The 20,478-nt window shown below is 42.9% G+C and overlaps 1 protein-coding gene across 1 annotated transcript; it reads left to right on the forward strand.

The window, feature by feature from the left end:
• Window positions 1–462: 462 nt before the first annotated feature.
• Window positions 463–19,015, forward strand: setd2 (SET domain containing 2, histone lysine methyltransferase). The gene is made up of 22 exons (XM_074682776.1): window positions 463–860; window positions 2,337–2,458; window positions 5,437–5,458; window positions 5,568–9,529; window positions 9,616–9,747; window positions 10,054–10,182; window positions 10,335–10,458; window positions 10,541–10,618; window positions 10,703–10,800; window positions 10,950–11,082; window positions 11,254–11,388; window positions 11,481–11,609; window positions 11,751–12,818; window positions 12,950–12,998; window positions 13,073–13,358; window positions 13,451–14,186; window positions 14,385–14,510; window positions 14,959–15,095; window positions 15,176–15,287; window positions 16,447–16,521; window positions 16,607–16,708; window positions 17,312–19,015. Exons 2-22 carry the CDS (start codon window positions 2,430–2,432, stop codon window positions 17,471–17,473), a joined length of 7,824 nt encoding a protein of 2,607 aa, XP_074538877.1. The 5' UTR covers window positions 463–860; window positions 2,337–2,429; the 3' UTR covers window positions 17,474–19,015.
• The last annotated feature ends 1,463 nt before the right edge of the window (window positions 19,016–20,478 follow it).

Raw genomic sequence — 20,478 nt, forward strand, 5'->3', positions numbered from 1 at the left:
AAGTTCGTGTTTCTCCTGGGCAATGCCGTTTCCCTAGGGTGCTTTATAATTAAAGCCATTTTTCATCAGTAACCTGCAAGACAGACATCAATGCTGTAACCATATTTCACTCTTTCACATGTTAACGCCGGTAACACACACTATCCCCTTGTATCTCAGTTTTACACATGGTCGGTAACAAAATTGCGGCGAAGCGATATATCTTATTCTCCTATAAGGAAAGAAAAATTTATTATGCATAATATTTCGAGTCCCTGCGACCTGTAGCTGCCTATGTAAAATCTGAAAGAGTTCTGCTGAACCCTAACATGGAATGCATGGTATCGAAAATACAACAATATATATATATAATTTCATTTTTACTGTATTTTCTTGTTGAGTAAGACCCTGGATGCAGTGCGCTCCAGGGTTCGCGCCAGCCATGCACCCTCATCATGTGATGTTGTTGAACGCAGCAGCAACCACAGTCAGAAAGACACTTTGAGGATCAGTGTGTGGAATAAAAGGTATTAAAGACATGTGGTCAACCCTTCAAGATCCGGATTTTGCTCTAATCGTAATTTGGAGGCTTGGACGAATGCATACACTTGGTGGTGCTGACTTTTTGTGAAGAGTTGTGTTTTATATTTCTCTTATAACTCTTGGCTAACTACATGAGCTCATGTTAGCTCGATAGAACTGTCGTTTGCCCAGGCTGAAGCTCGAGCGCAGCATCAGCAGAGCCTCCGAGCCGACCATCATTTCCGACAGCCCGTATGGATTTGACGTCGGAATACATTGTTGCCTGATGTTCTGAAAAGGGGCCGATTACAGATGATTTCGAGGATGGGGAAACCTTTTGACCTTAAGCACTTTGTAAAGTGAGTACTTCCTAAACCAGTCACATTACTCAGTTTGAAGTTTTTTGAGCTTATGCCGTCTTCTACCTCACAAAACATCATTAGCTAGCATGCTATCAAAGCCGGTTGCTGTTAAATGGTTCTAAAACGTCCATATATCTCAAATCCCTATCAATTAATCATTAAACAGTTCTGTGGACAAGCTTTCTATCACCCCCAGTCGTGGGAACGTTATGTAATACGTTAAAGCACATTGCCGACGAATCAAAGATTGAAAAAGTAGCCCATAAGTTAACCGCAGTGTTAGCTCACGATCTGCTAGCTCTGGCTAACCCAGCTAGTGTTGATGCCAAAATAGATTCTTAGCTGGTCGCATTTCCCCTTTGCATAAAAAATGTATTTTTTTCCTTGTTGTTTATGTATAAAGAAATTGAACACAGCACATAGTTGTTATTTCAAGCACATATGTATTTTCTGGACAACTAAAACAACACGAGTTATACACGGCACAACATGAGCTATCCTTATCTTTAAAGATGGCCCACGGAAGCTCTTCTTTTAGCGTTAGCCTAACCTAGTTAGCTATACGCTAGCCACTTCATACTCTTTATTAACCAGCCTCGTAGTCGAATAGCTAACTGAATGACATTTCACGTTTCTCCCTGTACGTAAAGATACAATATATCGTAACAAGTAAGCAAATTGTAATTGAGAACTGTAGTATCTGGTCGTTCCGCATCATATCTACTCGTTTTCATAGTTGGGAACGAAAGAAACATCCGTTTAAAGGCCATGTTTTGGCTGCATCAGGCTCTACCTTTCAGCCCATGCCTTACTTGGTTTGCTAGTATGATCCCAAATTTTCACCATGTATTTTCATAGAAGTGTCGATGTGTCCTTTCATACTAATCCTCTTCCCAGAGACAGCCTTTGTTTTCACGAGGCCATTCGCCTGCCCCGTACTTGACTAATAATGAGATGCATGTTCTCTACTCGCCGTGCTTCCATGTTTTTCATCTATAATCGACCATGATGGTTCTATTTTAAACCCCAATGGGAATGTAGCCTTTCATTTTTGTTGTCGATACTCTAAGACAAGAAAGGGAGAGTAATAGACCACCATGCCAAGAAATGGGACACCTTCGTCATACAGCAAATGTGAATTTCGGCAACTGGTTTCTGTGCCACATTGCAGCGATAGATAACAGGAATCACAGGAAGGGAGGCCTAAAGAAGTTGAAACCTAACGGTCAGAAGCATTTTCTACAACGACTGAGTGGCAGAAAATTTGGGTACATAAAACGTTTTACCAGACCAACTTAAACTCACATTATACCATATGTAAACAAAAGTTGTTTGGGTTTCTTTTTTTACTTTTATAGGTCAGACAGTGGATGTCACTGTGAGATCAATACAGTAGCTGAAAAGTACATGTAAGTTGTTTTGGAAAAACAGGAACTAATTTCACTGTAATTCTGTTTTGACTGTTATTTTCAGGTGTGGCGTTTCTTTGGAGGGCTTATTTCTCTGATTTGAATTATTCTTGGCCAGCAGCGTCTTGAGGCCTACAAACTCTCAACAAGTTTCTAAATGGACTCACTGCTCAAATCCGAGATCAGGTATGAAAGATGTCCATCACACTGTCTGTTTTGTTATGTTATGTTATGTTATGTTATGTTATGTTATGTTATGTTATGTTATGTTATGAATGACATCATTTTAGAATCAGTAATAGTGACCTGAAAGAAACGACCTGTCCTCTACACATTACTCTTCAAAGATTTTGATACTAATTCTTTAGCTTATCCAAGACTCATTACCTTTCTATTGTTTATGGGCTGAAAGTTACTTGACATCCAAATGTAACACAGAGTTTATTGTGAAAAGCAACACAACACAGTCCTGACTAGCATTTGGTGTTTACTATATACTGCCAAAACACTGTACTGTAGTTTAATTCTCTCCATCAACATCCTTAGAAAGATAATACACGAGGGATTAAATTTGACTTGGTGATCCACTGCTGTAATAAAAACTTCTTTTAACCACAGGAGACTGCAGTGCTTTGTATTGTGGGTAATATTCAGTTGTGCTTCTACTTTGTTGTTTATTGCATCACAGCACCTCAGTTTTCATAAAAATAATTTGCCAGCTGAGGGGATAAACATTGGTCATGTAGGATGAGGTTTTCAGTTTTGTTAGTAGCACCCAGTTGTTAGACCTTGCTCTACCGAAGAATTTCACTGCAGAAATGTCTCTTTCTGAAGGTCACAGAGAAAGGAAAAAAAAAGAAGTCCTGTAGGATTATATGACCTAATTATTGCCCAGCACCCATATTGGGCCTACCCTTAGGAACACACACTCTTTTATAGGACAAAAAAGAGGAGAAAAATGTCAAATTATTCCCCTTTACTATACAAATTCATTTCTTAAGCTTTGTTTTTCTTTTGAGATGGCTGTTTGTCAAAATTTAGTGCAATACAAGTTGTCTCTTAAGGTTAATGGTATGAACTGATAAGGTTACTCGCTTTATAAGGATCTTCTTCCCTAAAATGTTCCCTACTTTGTTATAACTTTGGTTTTTATGTCTCTTAACTTCTGAGTTTGTTAAAAATAGGATTGGAATAACTTTGGATTATCAGATTTATAATTGCTTGTTATGATTTTGTTCTCAGTGTTGGTAATTATGTTGTATCATGTAAATAGTAAAAACTAACTCTGTGAAGCCTACACAGTGTAAAGTGTTACTCTTGAGCCAAACAGATTTCTCTCTTAATATGAACTTGATATGATGTGACCCATCATATGGAGTACTTAAAGAAAGTGCTCAAGCCAAAGAAGAGTCTGAAATGTCTTTCAAAAAAGTGAGACATAACGTAGTCCTGAAAGTTGCTATTTAAAGGAAAAAAGACGGTTGGTCACTTAGATTCAAAATATGTGGATATTGATTAATTTGGATATTATGCTCAACCTTTATCACTCAATACGTACATTAAAATGCACTTCACATTCATTGTAGTTTTACACCAGTACCATATTTTTAATTTTGTTTTGGGGTTAATTTTTGTCACACCAGCTAAATTCAGCTATCAGAAGATTTAGTAATGTAATCCCATAAACAGTCAATATGCTGCTAAATGCAGTCATGACGATTTTGTCCAACCTAGAGATCAAATCAATCACATCAACACCTTAACTCATACAGCAGACACATACTCGGATATGCTTTTCCTGAGTTGGTTTGTTTAAATAGCAGCATTTACCTGGTTTACTGTCTAATTATTTCTGATAAATAAAATGACCAAAAAGATTCAAATTGTGTTTGAGAATTCAGGCATTAACTCAAACCTGTCAGTCCAAAGCCTGCTGATTGATTGTATACCATGCATGTTGTATTTTAGGATGTTAGAAAAAAAGTTAGTGGAGCAAGCAGTGGGAAGATTTTACACTGCTCTGTTGCAGATTTGTGCTTTGTAAAAAATATGTAGTAAGGAATTTACACAAGATGTTCAGTGACATATGTAAATCCCACTGTGCAACCCTCTCATACATTGTGTTGGGAATAACAGTGTTAAAACTGACGGCATTACTAACACCGTTATTTTTTCCAGTAACGGGTTATCTAATGAATTACTGTTTCAAATGTTATAACGCCGTTACTGTTACTGACGGTGAAATTAGACGCGTTACTATTTATCTAACATGGCTTGCTCAGCCAGGCACAAGAGAGGTGCTGCTAATAAAATGTGGGGAAAAGTTGGCAGACACATAAGCAATGTTGAGTACAATCATGTTGACACATATTTTTTAACAAAGAGCTGATGCTTAAGTAGACTAGCAAAAAATATGACAGCTACTAGTGTGTCTCTCCGTGAAACCTGCAGTCAGAGAAAATCTCCTGCACCTGCAGCATCTTTGCATCAAACTGACCAGGGGGGATAGGTGGATGTTTTTTGAGGTTTCAATGCAAGGCACAAGTAGCCGAATTGTTTTGACTTGAAAAAATATTAAAAATAAGGGGTTAATCAGGAGACATTACAAGTCAAGAGTGCGAGACAGAGTTAAAAACTTGGAGATCTCTCCTAAATCTGGAGTGTTGGCAGGTCCATCAGACCAGGCTTACTCGGCCAGATGCAGGAAAAAAGCTGCAAATTTGATATGCGCAACTCCGTCGGATGTGTCAGGTTAAAACTGGCATTTTGTCACACCAGCTAAATTCTGGAAGTACAGGCACTACAGTAATGTTATTTTCAGGATGGAAGTATACAGACTCTACTTCACCGTCATAGATGTGAATGGCAAGAACCTTCATGCAAATTCCCCAGAGCAAAATCTTCTCAAAAACTGAGTTCTTTTGCAAAATTGAAGGTTTTTCAAAAAAGTAACGCAAAAATTACTTTTCCTAGTAATTAATTACATTTATGAAGGCATACTTCCGTCACTAATTCAGTTACTTTTTTGGGAAAGTAACAAGTGATTATAACCAATTACTTTTTTGAAGTAATTTTCCCAACGCTAGTCATACATGATTGTAATGTTGCATGAACTGTGTGTCTTGATGTCTCTCTCCTTTCTTTTATGCTCTATGTAACCACAGAGAAGAGGGGAGTGGTGCCTCAGTAAGTATATTCCTTAACATAAGCATTTATTTCATTTGCTGTGCAGCAAATGCTGACTAATGTCATGATGAAAATAATGTGAAAAGCTAACTTAAGCTGTCTCTCCTAGGTGAAGGTGGAGGGTCTATCGAAGGCAGCGCTCATCAAAAGCCTGTCTCCCAGGGTCATGTTATCAAACCATCTCCTGCCTAAAGGGACCAAAATGAAGGTCAACCTGGAAGATCAGGGTCGTCAGAAAGTGTCCTTCAGCTTCTCACAGACCAAGAAGCCACTGCAGAGCCTCTTCTTCATCCCCCCTAGCCCCGAAAAGCCTGTCACTGAACCTCTCCCTGCCTTGTCGAGCTCAGACAGAGGGGGGCAGAGTACAGACAGCAAAACTGAGCAACTGCAAAGACCCACAGTGCCAACATCAACAGCAGAGACACTTCCTCAAACACCAGTTTCTTCAGCTGCTAAACTAAAAATGGACTTGGCAAAGGTGCACTTCAAGAAGCAAATTCTCAGTGTTTCCGTTACTGAAGAGAAACCAGCTCCCGCTGTGGCAGGTGAGCTGAATTCTGCCAGCTTACCGCTCATACAACATGTACCCGAATTCCCGCCACCCCAGCCTCAGAATGCAGTAAGTGTCTGCTCCTCTGAAAATGCTCACACTGAAACCTCTGAGACAAGAGAAACCCTAAGCCTCAAGAAGCAAGCTGCATCCTCAGGAAAAGATGGAGACAGTTCCAGCAGTGCTGAGCAGGATAGTAAAGTATACAAAAGGAAAACCAGGTCCCAATCTGATAGTGCGCCTCCTGGCTCAGAATCTGATGGAGATTCAGCCCACATGTCTTCCAGCCGCAGATCCATCGACTCTAAAAGTAAAACAAATTCTGAGAGCAGATGCAAAGAGGTAAAAAAGTCTTCCTCTGGTTCACATGTGGAGGAAAAAGAAAGAAGTTCCTCAAGACGTTCAGAAAATCATGAAAGGTCCTCGAGTTACTCTAAATCAGACAGAGATTCTAGACACACATCATCACGCTCATCTAGATCAGACAAAGACCGCAGAAGGTCGAGGTCCAGGACACGGTCTAGATCTAGAGGGTCCCGAACAAGTTCATCTCACTCCAGATCAGAGAGATCTCGAGGCGACAGAGGATCCCGATCTGAAAGGTCATACTATCATGATTCTGATCGCAGATCACACAGGAGTTCTCCACGCAGAGAGAGGAGACGTTCCCGATCTCGCACTGACAGAACTCGGGACAGTTCAGACTCTGAGGACGACCATAGGAAGACAAGGACAAGGACAAGTGACTCTGGTAGATCCTCCATGCATGGAAGCTCACATAAAGAGTCCAAATCATTGTACTACTCAAAATCTGAGAAGGTCTCTAAATTGTCAGATTCTCCTCATCCCTCAGAGTTAGATAAAAAAATGCAACCATCAAAATCTGAAAGAACCTCAAGCAAGCGACTGTCAGACTCTGACAAGTGCTCACCAGATCAGGACTCCAGTTACCGTAAATCTAGCTCTCATCACAAGTCAGAGACCAGCAGTAAATCCTCTTCTTCCAGTATGCACACCCACTCTCAAACATATGAGAAACGCCAAAAAAGCAGCTCAAGTGACTCTGACATTGATCATAAAGCAAAACCACAGACCTCTGAAAAAAGCTCTGGCTCAGAAGAGAAATGTACAAACTACCAAAAGAAAAGCAGTAGGTCAGACTCAAAGCAGTTGATACCTTCTAGATCGTCTGTGACAAACAGCGGACAGGAAAGACAATCAATTGACACCTTTCAAAGCCTTGTCAAAGAACCGTCGTCTGCGAACACCACAGAATTATCTATTCAGAGTACAAAAGAGAAATCCGATTCCCAACAAGATGGAAATGAACAAAGTAATTGTGATTTGAAAGAGATTGTCTCATGCACTGATACAAGTCTGCAAGAACTGTCAGCTAAGAGAAAGGAAACAAAATCAAGTCTTGAAGTTGAAACAGAAAATGCCTCAGCTATATCCTCGAGTGCCTCGAGTGAAAGCCTACAGCATGTAAATGCCAGCCTGGAAAACTTGACTGAAGTGAAGGATAGCCCTTCTTCCAATAACCGACCACATGTGAAAACATTTGCAACCATAACAGACTCATTTGGTAGTAATGAAAGTTTAAAATGTAGCCAGGAAAAGAAAGCTGTTGAGCCCCAGTCCTTGATTGACACATATAATGTCCAGCAGAACACTAAAATAGAGGTTGACGTGCTGACAGCAGCATTACCAGTCAGCAAGCAATGTGACACAAGTGTGCCACTTCAATCTGATTCTTCACGCCTCGAATCAGAGGATCAGCTGACAGTCCAACAGCAAATCACAGATAGCGTTAAAAAGAGCAGCAGTGGTACCAAAAAGTCCCGATGGGATATCGTTGGGCAGGACAACTCAGAAGGTGATCATTTACATCGGACATTATGTACAGAGAGCAAGCCCAGTGTAAAAAAGGTCATCTCAGTCAAAAAAATAGAGCTCTCAAAAGACTCTGAGGTTAAAGATATTAATCAGCAAGACAATGAAACACATTCCAAATTGATGAAGCACACAGAGAGCTTTGAGCATGACGTGGACTCTGACAGCACATCTATGGCTGAAGCATACACAGACCAAAGTGAGCCTTCACAAGCAAGCACCAGCATGGACCACTGTGACTTACAGCAGAGCGTTTCTCAAAAAACGAACACAGGCCAGTCTCTGCACAGAAGTGCTTCAAACATGCAGAGCTGGAATGGAGACAGTCATGAGGAAAATTCCAAGATCAGTGCTCACAAGAGCAAAATGAGTAAGAAAACATCGCTGAACCCAGATGCATCAGGAGGACAGAGTGAGGCCAGTGATAGTGATAACTCAGAGTATGACTCTGATTGTGGCGAGGCTATAAAACGATTGCACTCTGTGGTGGTGGTGCCAAAGAATTCATCTCTAACAATGGACGCACATGACACACAAGCTTCTTCGTGTACTCCAGAGAACAGTTCAGGACTTCAGAATGACCTGAATATCAGTGAAGTTCCTACACAAAGGCAGGAGAGTCTCTCTACTGTGTCCATGCAAACTAGTGGTCCATGTGTGAACGAATCATCTGGTAACAGCATGTCGTGTCAGTCCCAGAGTAACATGGTTGATAGCACCAGCCACCCAGAGAGTTCAAGCTTCATCAGCACCCAGGCTTACATGGCGGCTCACATCAGTGCCCACGGAAGCACCACAAATCTTACCCCAAATCTGAACAAGTCATGGCAGTTTGAAGAGGGGCACAAACAGCATAGTGTAAGCAGTCATGGTGAAAAGATGTATCCCCATTACAGGCGCGATGATTTCTCCAGTGCAGATAATATTAATAACAGGAATGGGTTTAATCATGGTTGGGATTTTTCACAATCAGCAGGAGAACAGCCCAGTAGTACTTACCAGCAGCCTGACAGCAGCCACGGGCCTCACTTATTGAACACTAAACTCCCAGGAGCCCCTGGCATGGAGCAGGGGCACACACAGAGTAACACCTCCTGGAACCACGAACCTTCAAATATGCATATCAGCCGAAAACCCTACCTCCTTGTTCATCAGGATCCTACAGGCGAAATACATCCCGACTCCCTAACAAATGACCATGACGATTACAGTGAAAAACCATCCAGCCTCTCTAAAATGTCCGTGGGGAGCAGCCGAATGAACACTCAAGGGTCGTCGAGCTTTGTGCAAGGCTATGAAATAAGCAGCAACAGCAAGGGCTCTATCGTCCCTGACCTCCACAGGGAAGATGCCTTTAGACCCCACCGAGGTCGAGGCCCCCCCAAGAAAAGGCGTCCAGAGATCGAGTCAGATTCTGATAATGAGGCTGAAGCAGGGCCAGCAGGCAAGAGGGAGCGCGTAGGAGATATTGATGTTCCTAAGGATGGTCATGTCAAAGCAGTGGTGCAGCGCCCATCACTAACTCTGCAGGACTTTCAAGACGCCAACAAATGGAAGGAGCTGTCCAAGGTGAAGAAGATGCCTCCTTACTTTGACTTGATTGAGGAGAACCTGTATCTGACTGAGAGGTAAGGTGTTGTTGAGGCTGATTTACGAAAAAGAAATCATCATGAGTTGACATAAGCATTTAAATGTGTGATTTTTTTTCTTTTAGAAAGAAGAGCAAGTCTCATCGGGACATAAAGAGAATGCAGTGTGAGTGCCCGGTGCTGCCCAGAGAAGAGCGTTCAAGAGGAGTATTGGCATGTGGGGAAGACTGTTTAAACCGGCTGCTGATGATTGAGTGGTAAGGGAGTTCTTCTATATAGACCTGTCTGTGTGAAGGAACAGCACTTTTTTTTCGATATACGGTACAACACCTTTTTGAAATCCTATGCAAAAATACTATATGAAAAGCACACTTGGTGGAAAAGGTGATGACCACCTTTAATACATCGACTCGTTTAAGACAGCTGAGATTTCCAAAGTTGACTGGGAACATGATGTGCATGATAACAATCTGCCATCAAAACTTTGCAAATTTAGAGAGTTGAGACTGTGCAAGAAATGACAGTCTGTCATCTTACTAAAAAATATTTTGATCTTCTCACAGCTCTTCACGGTGCCTGAATGGAATATACTGCTCTAACCGACGCTTCCAGATGAAACAACATGCTGATTTCGATGTCATCCTCACTGAAGACAAGGGCTGGGGACTCAGGGCAGCTAAAGATCTGGCAGCGTGAGACTTATTTCGGCTTTTAATAAGACAATTACAGATGTCATTATGGAAAAAGAGCTAATGCCCACTCAAATTAAATCTCCTGCATTTAATTCTTTAATCTTGTTTCAATGTTTAAAACAGCAGGATTGTCTTACTTGGTTTTATTTCAGAAACACTTTTGTACTGGAGTACTGTGGGGAGGTGTTAGACCACAAAGAGTTCAAAACCAGGGTGAAAGAATATGCTCGCAATAAGAACATCCACTACTACTTCATGTCTCTGAAAAATAACGAGGTAAGTAATTACCTGTTGTAGTTGCTGCTAGTATATAAACTGTTTGGTTGGATGTTGTTGACATTGGGTTGTGTCCTCTTAGATCATTGATGCAACACTGAAGGGAAACTGCTCTCGGTTTATGAACCATAGCTGCGAGCCCAACTGTGAAACCCAAAAGGTATTGTGAAAAATCATGAACCACTACATTAGGATGATTTACTGGAAGCATAGAAACCTGACAATGACTTTCATCCCACTCCAGTGGACTGTCAACGGCCAGCTTAGAGTTGGCTTCTTCACCACCAGGGCTGTCGCTGAGGGAACTGAGCTGACATTTGATTACCAGTTCCAGAGATATGGGTACTCCTTCTTTGATTTGGTGCTGTGGCTGTGCTCAAAACACTGACATATACATATTCGCATAGATGGGTCATTAATGAGTGGTGATGTAATCTTTGCTCTAATAGTTTATCTATGATGGCATCACATTTGTTTCTCTTTTACTTCAGCAAAGAAGCACAGAAATGCTTCTGTGGGGCACCCAGCTGCAGAGGCTTCCTCGGTGGAGAGAACAGAGTTAGTGTTCGGGCAGCTGGAGGGAAGATGAAGAAAGACCGCAGCCGAAAGAGCGCTCTCACCACGGTCAGTTCTTTGAGCCAGATTTCAAATTCTCTCTGAAGTAAACGTTGTTACACCTCCACATCAGTCACAATAGGTTCTTCTCCATGTTATAATTCTAGCAACATCTCTGTACCAGCTTTGCAAAGAGAACTGTGTCATGTTTAATGGTGTCCTCATTTTGTCCTTTCTCAGGTTGACGAGGAGCTGGAAGCATTACTTGAGAACGGAGAAGGCCTGTATGACGAGAAACAGGTGGTGTCTCTCTGCAGACTCATGGTTCGAGTAGAAACCATGGAGCAGAAACTCATCTGCCTTAATCTCATCAAAGTAAGAATTTTTTTCTTTGTTGCACCATTTATATCATTTATTTATGCTGCTGTCATTTGTAGTGTGTGATGTTACATTTTTGGGTTACACAGAACACTCAGTACCCATCCTGCCTGAAGCAGTTCCTGGACCATCATGGACTCTCTTTGCTGTGGATCTTCATGGTGGAGATTTCTGAAGCTAAAGGGAACAGTGCCAATAACATCAAACTGCAGTCAGAGGTGATAAAAGTCATAAGCTTTGCATTTCAATGCCTTCCTTCAGTGCTTTTTCATTTCTCTGAAGTAACTGTAAATTGGAAATCTTCAGAGCCTGTTTGGGTAACTGTAGTTTGTTCACTGAGGATGTATTATACTCTACAGATCATGAAGACTTTGGCTGTGCTGCCTATCTCTACTAAAAACATGCTGGAGGAGAGCAGAGTCCTGACATTCATCCAGCGATGGGCCCAGACAAAAAGTCTGCCTCAGCAGGTAGAGATGGATGGCTACTCCAGCGAAAACACCTCCCGTGCTCAAACCCCTCTAAACACTCCTGATGGTTCCTCCAACAAACTGGGACCAGAACTGGAAGGTGACTCTTCCAAACCAGCCGTGTACCGCCGTCTTAAAATCATCAGCGAGAACAGTCTGGATAGCGCTCTGTCTGATGCTAGCAAAGCATCTGACGGGAAGGAGGAAGATGAAGAAGATGATGATGAGGACGAAGATGAATCCTTACATGAAGGCAAGCAGGTGAAGGTAGACCCAGAGCTTGATGCTACTGATCCAACTAAAGCATTGATTGAGGAGCCTGCAAAAGAGGAGAAACAAGAAGAGACGGGTATAAATTCAAGCAGTCAGCACAAAAGGCAAAGTGATGAGGCTGAAGAACAAATGGAGTTGGATTTGGAGAAGGAAACTGAAGTGAAAGAGGGCAACAGTGAAGGTCAGACAAATGAACTTGTAGAACAAAAAGAGCCAAGTGAGAAACAGGAGAGTGGGGAGGATCAGAGTACTCAGGTACGGACTGAGAACACTGAACCAGAAGAAGAACAGCCCCAGGTTAAAGCTCAAGATTTCGAGAGTGAGTCTGTGAAAGCAGAGGCTGCTTCTCCTGAGCAGTCCTCTGAGGACAAAGAAACCCAGGAAGACACACAAGAGGCTCCTCCTCCACCTCCTCCTCCTCCTCCTCCTCCTCCTCCTGACAGTGAGGCAAAACCTGGAGAATCTACTAGTGATCCTTCTCCAAGCATTGAAACCACAGAAGTCAGTGTACCCTCTGAAGTCATAGTTCCCCCTGTGGACCCCTCAGTGATGGGGACACCTTCTCAGGATGAAGAGGAAGGCGTCTCAGATGTGGAGAGTGACAGGAGCCAGGAGACCCAGCTCAGTGCCCTGGACATTAGTGGCATGGCTGCCAGGCTTCTGGACACCTGGAAAGATCTGAAGGTGAGCTTTAAAACATTTGAAAGGAAGACGTTGTGGGACTCGCTTTTTTTTTTTTTAAAAAAAAAGCAAAGTGGTCTTTTTTATGGTTTTCCAGGCACTCTTCAGCTAACAGGTTGTTCTTGTCCTTTCAGGAGGTCTACAGAATACCAAAGAAGAAGGAGGTGGAAAAGGAAGCACATGGTGAGTTTAATTCAGAATGACTGACCGCATTAATCCTTCTTGGTATGAATGTAACTGATCAGATTTTCTCACAGATCGCAGCCGAGATCGAGACACAGCTTTGACTCCACGTAGAACTTCTGGAAGTCGAGAACGTGAAAGGGAACGGGAGAGGGAGAAGGAGCGGGAACGGGACAGAGAAAGAGATTACGACAGAGACAGAGATCGAGACTGGGACAGGGAGAGAGACCGAGAACGCGATAGAGACAGAGAACGCGACCGAGGCTCTGACAAAACTCCCCGCAGCACTGAGAGACGAAGAAGACGCTCCACTTCACCTCCACCCTTATCCTACGAGAGGAGCCGACGCACTGAGGAACGGTAAGAAGGCTTGTGATGTGTATAACATTTTGGTGAGTGTGTTTAAAGTTCCAAGATGGCAGACAGTTTATGTGTGTGTGGGTGTCTTTCAGGTTTGACCCATCAAACAGCAACAAGACACCGAGGGGAGTTGGTGGCAAGGAGCGTAACAAGCTGTCCACAGAGGAGCGCAGAAAGCTGTTTGAGCAGGAGGTTGCTCAGCGTGAAGCCCAGAAACAGCAACAGCTTCAACAGCAGCAGCAGCAGCAGCAGCTTCAGACTCTGGCTTATGACCCCACTCTCGCCTATGCCTCCAGCCCCGGCTTCATCACCTACCCTCCTGGATATCCCATACAGACCTTTGTCGATCCCTCCAACCCCAACGCAGGAAAAGTTCTTCTCCCTACCCCAGCTGTTGAGCCCACCATGAACTATGAACAGACGCCTCCCCAGCGTCTCATCACAGACATCGGACTTACCTCTCCATCCTCCACTTCCCAGACCACTCCAGTCTCCAACCTCTCTCAGCACATCACTACTACCAACCTCACCACTGGAGACCCTCAGCAGTACACTCAGCCGGCCATAGGAACCCAGGACGCTGGTGTCGCTGTCCTCTCTGTGCCAGCTCAGACGGCTACTCAGGTGCAGGGCCAGCAGAGTTACACCACTCTCTGGGATCCCACCACTCAGCAGGCAGTGACTGTGCAGACACAGCCCACGCAGCAGTATGCCACAGCCCCGGCAACTGCTCAGACACAGACAGCCATCTATTACCAGGGTCAGCCATGCCAAACCATCTACAGTATCCCCACCGCATACCCTCAGCCCAACACTCCCGTTATACAGGTAAGAACCATGGAAACTCCAGGTATGATCAGGGTTGAAAAAGATTGTAGTCTGACCTGATGTGTCGCAGATGTGGCTAACCAAGAGAATGTTTATTGTTATTATTTAACACTACATCTTTATTCAGCTCAAGTTGAACACACAATAATTGGTTTCTTGGTGTCACCACTCAATGTGATTTTATTCTTGTTTCCCAAGGCTTACACTGAACCCACAGCCAGCTACCTGCACAGCCAGCCTGTGTATCCTGGTCATCAGCAGGGAGTGGTGGTGCAGCAGGGAGGCACAGTCACCACCATCGTTACATCCCAAACTGTCCAACAGGTGACAAACACACTGCTCTGATCCTAAAAACAGAAAAAAAATTGTTGAGGGAGGGTGGGAAGGGAATGAAGCTGACACTTTTGTGCATAAAAAAAGAGAAAAGGGCAACAGATACTTCCTCTTTTTGGTTACAGGATTATGTGTTGTGCTTATTTTGTTTTGAAAACTCTTTCTCTGTGTGGCCACAAGAGGGTGTTGTACATCTAATTTGCTCAGCTCTTAAAAGTTGCAACATGTTGGTCCAGTGACAAAGTGTCTTTTTAAGACGTGTTTGAATTAAGAATAAACAAAGGAAATGGCTTGATGGTCTCCATGTGTGCATAAAAAAGTGCATTCATGTGCAACTTTGAAACACTCTGCTAGAAAAAAAAAACAAAGGAGAATTCTGGGTACTAAAGCCATGTGGATTTTCTGCTAATACTTATTTTCTATTTCTTCTTCTCTGCAGGAAATGATTGTTCCCAACAATGTGATAGACCTGCCTCCTCCCTCTCCCCCAAAACCTAAAACTATTGTCCTACCTCCTAACTGGAAAGTCGCTCGAGACCCCGAGGGCAAGATTTACTACTACCACATTGTGACAAGGTTGGTACTGCTGTGTGTTTTGGCCTCTAGAAACCCCCTACATGTTCTCCTGTCTAAGATTCCTGTTCTCTGTACATTAGACAAACACAGTGGGACCCTCCAACCTGGGAAGGAAGCAGCGACAACACTAGTGTGGACCATGAGTCTGAGATGGATCTTGGAACTCCCACCTATGATGAGAATCCCTCCAAGGTGAGCTTTCAGCACATTTCCAAAGTGTTTTTTTAAGTGTCACATTTGTAGAGCTTTAAACTAGAAATGGATATTCCTTTATTTGAGAAATGAAGAGCAGAAAGCATCTTCTTCACTTCATCTCATTCCCAGAAAGTTTTTGCTTGGATGCAAAACATGATTACAGTGTTTGTTCATGGAGGTAATTTGAAGATGCTGCAGCCGTGATTACTTTCAGCTGTGTCTCAGTGAAGGGGAGTAAAAAAACCTCAGCAGGACATATACAGAGTATTATGACCTCACCATCGACTCCTCCTCCTCAAAAAAAATGGCTTCATCAGAATCTACATGGAGACAAAGAATTAAAGAGAGGATTCACTCACCCCACCCCCTTCTCAGTTGTCTGTCCCCCTGCCTCCAGGCTGAAGGGGAGGGATGGCTCAGCTCATCTCTTCTTCCTCTGCCTCGTTTGTTTTCCCCCTCTTCATTTTAACCCTGACTTTTAGGATAATAAGAGCCATCTGGGAGACTGAGCATTCATTTAATTGTGGTGTCTTTTATTATAGAGCAGTAACACAAGTGTCTCTTTTGAAAAGATGAAACAAACAAAAAGGCATGGAGTGAAAGACTGCATGTTTTCTATGCAACATTTCTCTCCAAAAACAACTACATCGTCATGGACCATTTCCTTCCATGTATTTATACTGTGGTGGTGTTCACATCTAGCATTTGACACAACAACACATACCCAGAACTTGTGCAGCATCTGAGATCACTGCTGCTCGATTGCTGGTGTTGTATGTATTTCAATAAATTTGTCTTGCTCGCCCTTGATCTTTACCACTCTGTGGGCACTCAGCTGTCGCCTGCCTGCCCGCCTCCCTTTGTTGTTAAAGGCAGGGCCCAAGAGGAAGCATTCTGCCAGGATATCCCTGCTTTGTGTCAAGTAGCTGGTGAGCAGGTGCTGTTTGATGCCCCTCTGACCTCCATAACTACTGTTTTGCAGCTGGTTGCCATGTTGGATTGAGCTGATGCACAGGTGGCAGCGAGGATGTGACAACAGAAATGACTGCTTGTCAGAAAGAGATGGTCAAGCTGTGTTCCACTTTAAAAAAAACGAAGATTAATCTTTCGTTTATTTTTTTTAACTCTTTTTTTTTTTTTTTTTTTTTCCACACAGTTCTCCACTAAGACCGCTGAAGCAGACACCTCTAGTGAATTGGCCAAAAAGAGCAAAGAGACATTTCGCAAAGATGTAAGTTTTGAGGGTCAACGTTGAATCCAGTGACCTCTGTGTATTTTTGTCTAAGTCTTTCTGTGTACCTGTGTGTGTTGCTCAGATGTCCCAGTTCATCGTGACGTGTCTAAATCCTTATCGCAAGCCAGACTGCAAACTTGGGCGCATTAGTAACACAGAAGACTTCAAACACCTGGCGAGAAAGGTAAGATTAAACACAGAGATCTTTTATATGTGAAGTTTAAACCTCCATTAAAGCTGGGAGCTTTGATCCAGTCCTCCCAACGCTGTGTGGTCGGAGCACAAAGAAAGCATTGGTCAGCTTTCATCTTAAAAGGAAAAGTATTTGAAGTTTTCCAACCAAATAGTTGAACTCCCATGATTCCTTTCTCCAGCCCAGTTGTTTTGTCTCTAACAGGGCCTTACGAGGAATGCATCTGACATGTAAACTGTTTCTTTTCCTCTATTTGTTTCACTTTGTCTCTTTAAAAGCTTTTCAATCAGAGTTTCTACAAAAGGCAGTGATGTGTTTTTCTTCTGTGCTGGTGGGTCATTGACTTGTTGTTGTTGTAGGGAGTGGTTTGGACTGAGTGCCACATGGACATACCAGGACAGTGAGGACATGAGGGCACAATTAACAGCAAGAGTATTTGAAATGTTGTGTTTTATTGTCTCAAACTAAGAAGGACAAAGTCTTTCAGGATAACTAACCTTTCAGCTGCTCTTATTCTTCAGGAATATACTCCAAGTTTTTCGTCTGGTGACACTGACCTTTTTTATCTTTACTTATCTCTGCTCTTTTTTCTAGCTAACTCATGGAGTCATGAACAAGGAGCTAAAAGCGTGCAAGAATCCAGAGGACCTTGAGTGTAACGAAAATGTGAAGCACAAGACGAAGGAGTACATCAAGAAGTACATGCAGCGATTCGGCTCCGTGTACAGACCAAAGGAGGACACAGAGGTGTACTAACATCACCATACCTCTGCTCTGCGATAACACGAGAAGCACAGATCTGCCGCTCCGTTCACCCCTTCTTGTACGCACTGGTCAACCTGAACCTTGAAGAAGTTTCTCCTTACATGATTACAGCTCAAATTTGCACTGCTGCCGCCCAAGATGCTCTCCAGGCCCTGTGGATGGAGAAGGATCTGTCTCTAGAGACTGTCAGAGACTCAAGAGGCCATGAGCAAACCCTAACCTCAAGGTTTGATGGGTACAGTGCTTTGGAAAGATGACACTGAGGGGTGCTACAGAGACTCATGTCTTCACTGACTGTTTGATTTTAAGCATTTCTTTTTCCATTGGTGGCTCTTAATTGTTCCTGAGATGATCAACTCTATTCCACTTTTTAATCTCACCTCCCCTTAACCGGAATCAGCTCCCAATTTCATATTAGTCAGAGCCATGTTTGTTATTTTTACAGGCCCATGACAGAACAGTCTGGTCCCTTCTCTCCTTTTCTTGTGCACGCTTCACCCCCCGTCACGGACTCTGTATCTGGTGCTGCTTTTAACTGGGCTGTGGAGGTCCAAACTTCCACTCCTCAAACCCTGCCTTCTCAACCACAAGACTTTGGAGCCTCTGTTGTTTTATGAGTGCATGATGTAGGCTGAGGTCAGCGTGGTATCCTTTATGGAAATTCCTACTTTTTCCATGTCTCCTGCTTCAACTAATATTCCCTCACTGGGAGAAGCTTTCACTCATAACACACTTAGGGATCAGCCAATAACCAGCAGATTGGCAATGGCATAAGAGAATGACGTTTCCATGTCTTTTATCAATTTGTGTATTATAACGGGAGCAGGGTTTGAATGCTTTGTTTGATGTGCTGTTTAGCTTTGTATCCGTTTTCCCTATTTCCTGTTCGGCCCCTCCCTTCACTCAATCCACCCTGTTTCCTCTTCTTACCAAGATAATGTTGAGCGTTGCAGTTTTAAAAGTTTCTAAACACCTTGTGAGTTGTTCTTTTATCAGTTCTATGCTCTAGTGAGACAGTAGAGGCACTTAGGCTGGCCTTGCTACACATTCATTTCCAGGATTTCTTCGGTCGAGGTGGTCTCATTAGCATTAGGTCACGGTTTGTTGCAGCCTATCAAATTGCAGTAAACAAAAGTTCCAACATATGTACATTGCTTTATGTGAATATATTGAATAATAGTTTTGGGAATGTTTAAATACGCAGACACTTTGTTAAAGGACTATCATTACATGATTGAAAGTGTAAATAGTGTGTAAAATCACCAAAGCTGTATGCAGGAGAGTGGGGTCAGGGAGCACAGTGAGCCCACCCGTCCTCACCAGCTCAGCACTCCTGATGCAGCTCCCACATCACAGTCAAACTTAGGTTGCAGCTGACTCACAGCCCTCTATTTTATTTTGTGGTGGGGGATATTATAATATGTTTCTTTTGTTTTTTGTTTGTTTTTGTTTATTATTATTTTTCTATGTACAAAGTAAGTTTCACCCTACTCTACTGTAAGTATTGTGTAAGCACATTGTCATACCGAGTGTACAAACATTTTAAAGATAATAAACTTTTTTGTAAAATTAAATAAAAATTGGACATTTTGTTTTGAGTAAGAGCACCTAAACAAACCATGCATTGGTCGGCACTTAGACTAACAGTAGCTTGAAAAAACTTTTCAAAAGCAGAGACCTCACCTCTTGGCGAACGGGCAGCTGCCATGAGAGGCCGAGAACATAAAATAGAGACATGACAGATGACAAATAAGGAGGTGTATTAGTAATAATAAAAGAGAAGTGAGAGTTCTGAGCAGAATAACTGTTAAAATATTAATACACTGTCTGTTGATTGTGCACCAGTGGAGGTCGAGTAAGTTAACAGCACAAGTATCCTTCCCTGCCATGCAACTGATTTTAGTTTGCTTGTGTGTCGGACTAACAGGCACAAACAGATCTTAGAAATGCAACATGATTAATTGCAGAGTGCACGCCCAGTCCCGTTTTAGATAGTGTTCTTCCTCTTCTACTAAGAGCAGCATTTCCGATGAAGGCCACCACAGTGCTTACGCATATTGTTGAGTTTGGTTCAAGTAAACGGAATCAGAGTGATGGACTGCTTTTATAAGAGAGCCTCATTGTTCTCTACATACACAAACAGCAGGGATAAGTGTAGAGGCGCTGCAGTGCTCTCCTTCGCTCTCGTCCATCGCAACCCCCCTCACAGAGTGTGCACATTCCGCAGCCCCATGCCTGTGTGCTCCAGACCGCAGTTGAACAGTCCCGTCTGGAGTATGTGACGGCATGTATCACCGCCTAAGGCCTTCTGAGATGCCTGCTACCACTTAGGACTAAACGCAAAGAGATCATTAACAGATTTGAGTTCAGGGCAGAGCAGGAATCAGATTGTACCTCAGAGAGAATTAGAAAACTTTGCTCCACAAAATGTAGCTCGAGGGCTTTGAAACTTCTAGGATGCATCCATGAGGTCCCTGGGAGCGTCCCCAGTGGGTTTTCTCAATACCAGATTTCAGACCCAAATTTTGGACAAAGCATTTTTTGGTGGGCAATTTTAGGTACAAAATAGGCCTGTTTTTAGCCTTTCAACAAATGGGCCTCAACCCCTCAAGACATATCCCCAGGGCTACGAAATTTCTAGGGCGCATCTGTGAGGACCCTAGGAGTGTCCCCAGTGAGTGTTCTCAAAACTGGGTTTCAGGTCTAACTTTCAAAAAAAGCAATCTTTTTGCAAGAAATTTTTAGAGGCTGAGAAGGCCTGTTTTTAGCCTTTCACCAAATGGGCCATAACTCCACAAAGCATATCCCCAGGGCCTCGAAACTTCTAGGATGCGTCCATGGGGTTCCTAGGAGCGTCAGTGGGTTTTTCTCAAAAAAGCAGTTTTTGCGAGCCATTTTTAGGGGCAAAATAGGCCTGTTTTTTGCCACCACAAAATGTTATCCAAGGGCTCTTCTGGACTTTTGGGGAAAAAAAGCATTTTTGCTGGACCATTTTT

This window comes from Halichoeres trimaculatus, unplaced genomic scaffold, assembly GCF_033239565.1.
Source record: "Halichoeres trimaculatus isolate MK-OKI-2021-1 unplaced genomic scaffold, fHalTri1.1 fHalTri1_scaffold_12, whole genome shotgun sequence".
Taxonomy (NCBI): Eukaryota; Metazoa; Chordata; class Actinopteri; order Labriformes; family Labridae; genus Halichoeres; species Halichoeres trimaculatus.

What these genes read in the sequence shown, in the direction of transcription:
- setd2 (XM_074682776.1), top strand. Translation starts at nt 2,430, where the DNA reads ATGGACTCACTGCTCAAATCCGAGATCAG. An exon ending in CCAACACTCCCGTTATACAG is followed by an intron (nt 14,187 to 14,384) that starts GTAAGAACCATG and finishes TTGTTTCCCAAG; the next exon opens with GCTTACACTGAACCCACAGC. An exon ending in AAGAGACATTTCGCAAAGAT is followed by an intron (nt 16,522 to 16,606) that starts GTAAGTTTTGAG and finishes TGTGTTGCTCAG; the next exon opens with ATGTCCCAGTTCATCGTGAC.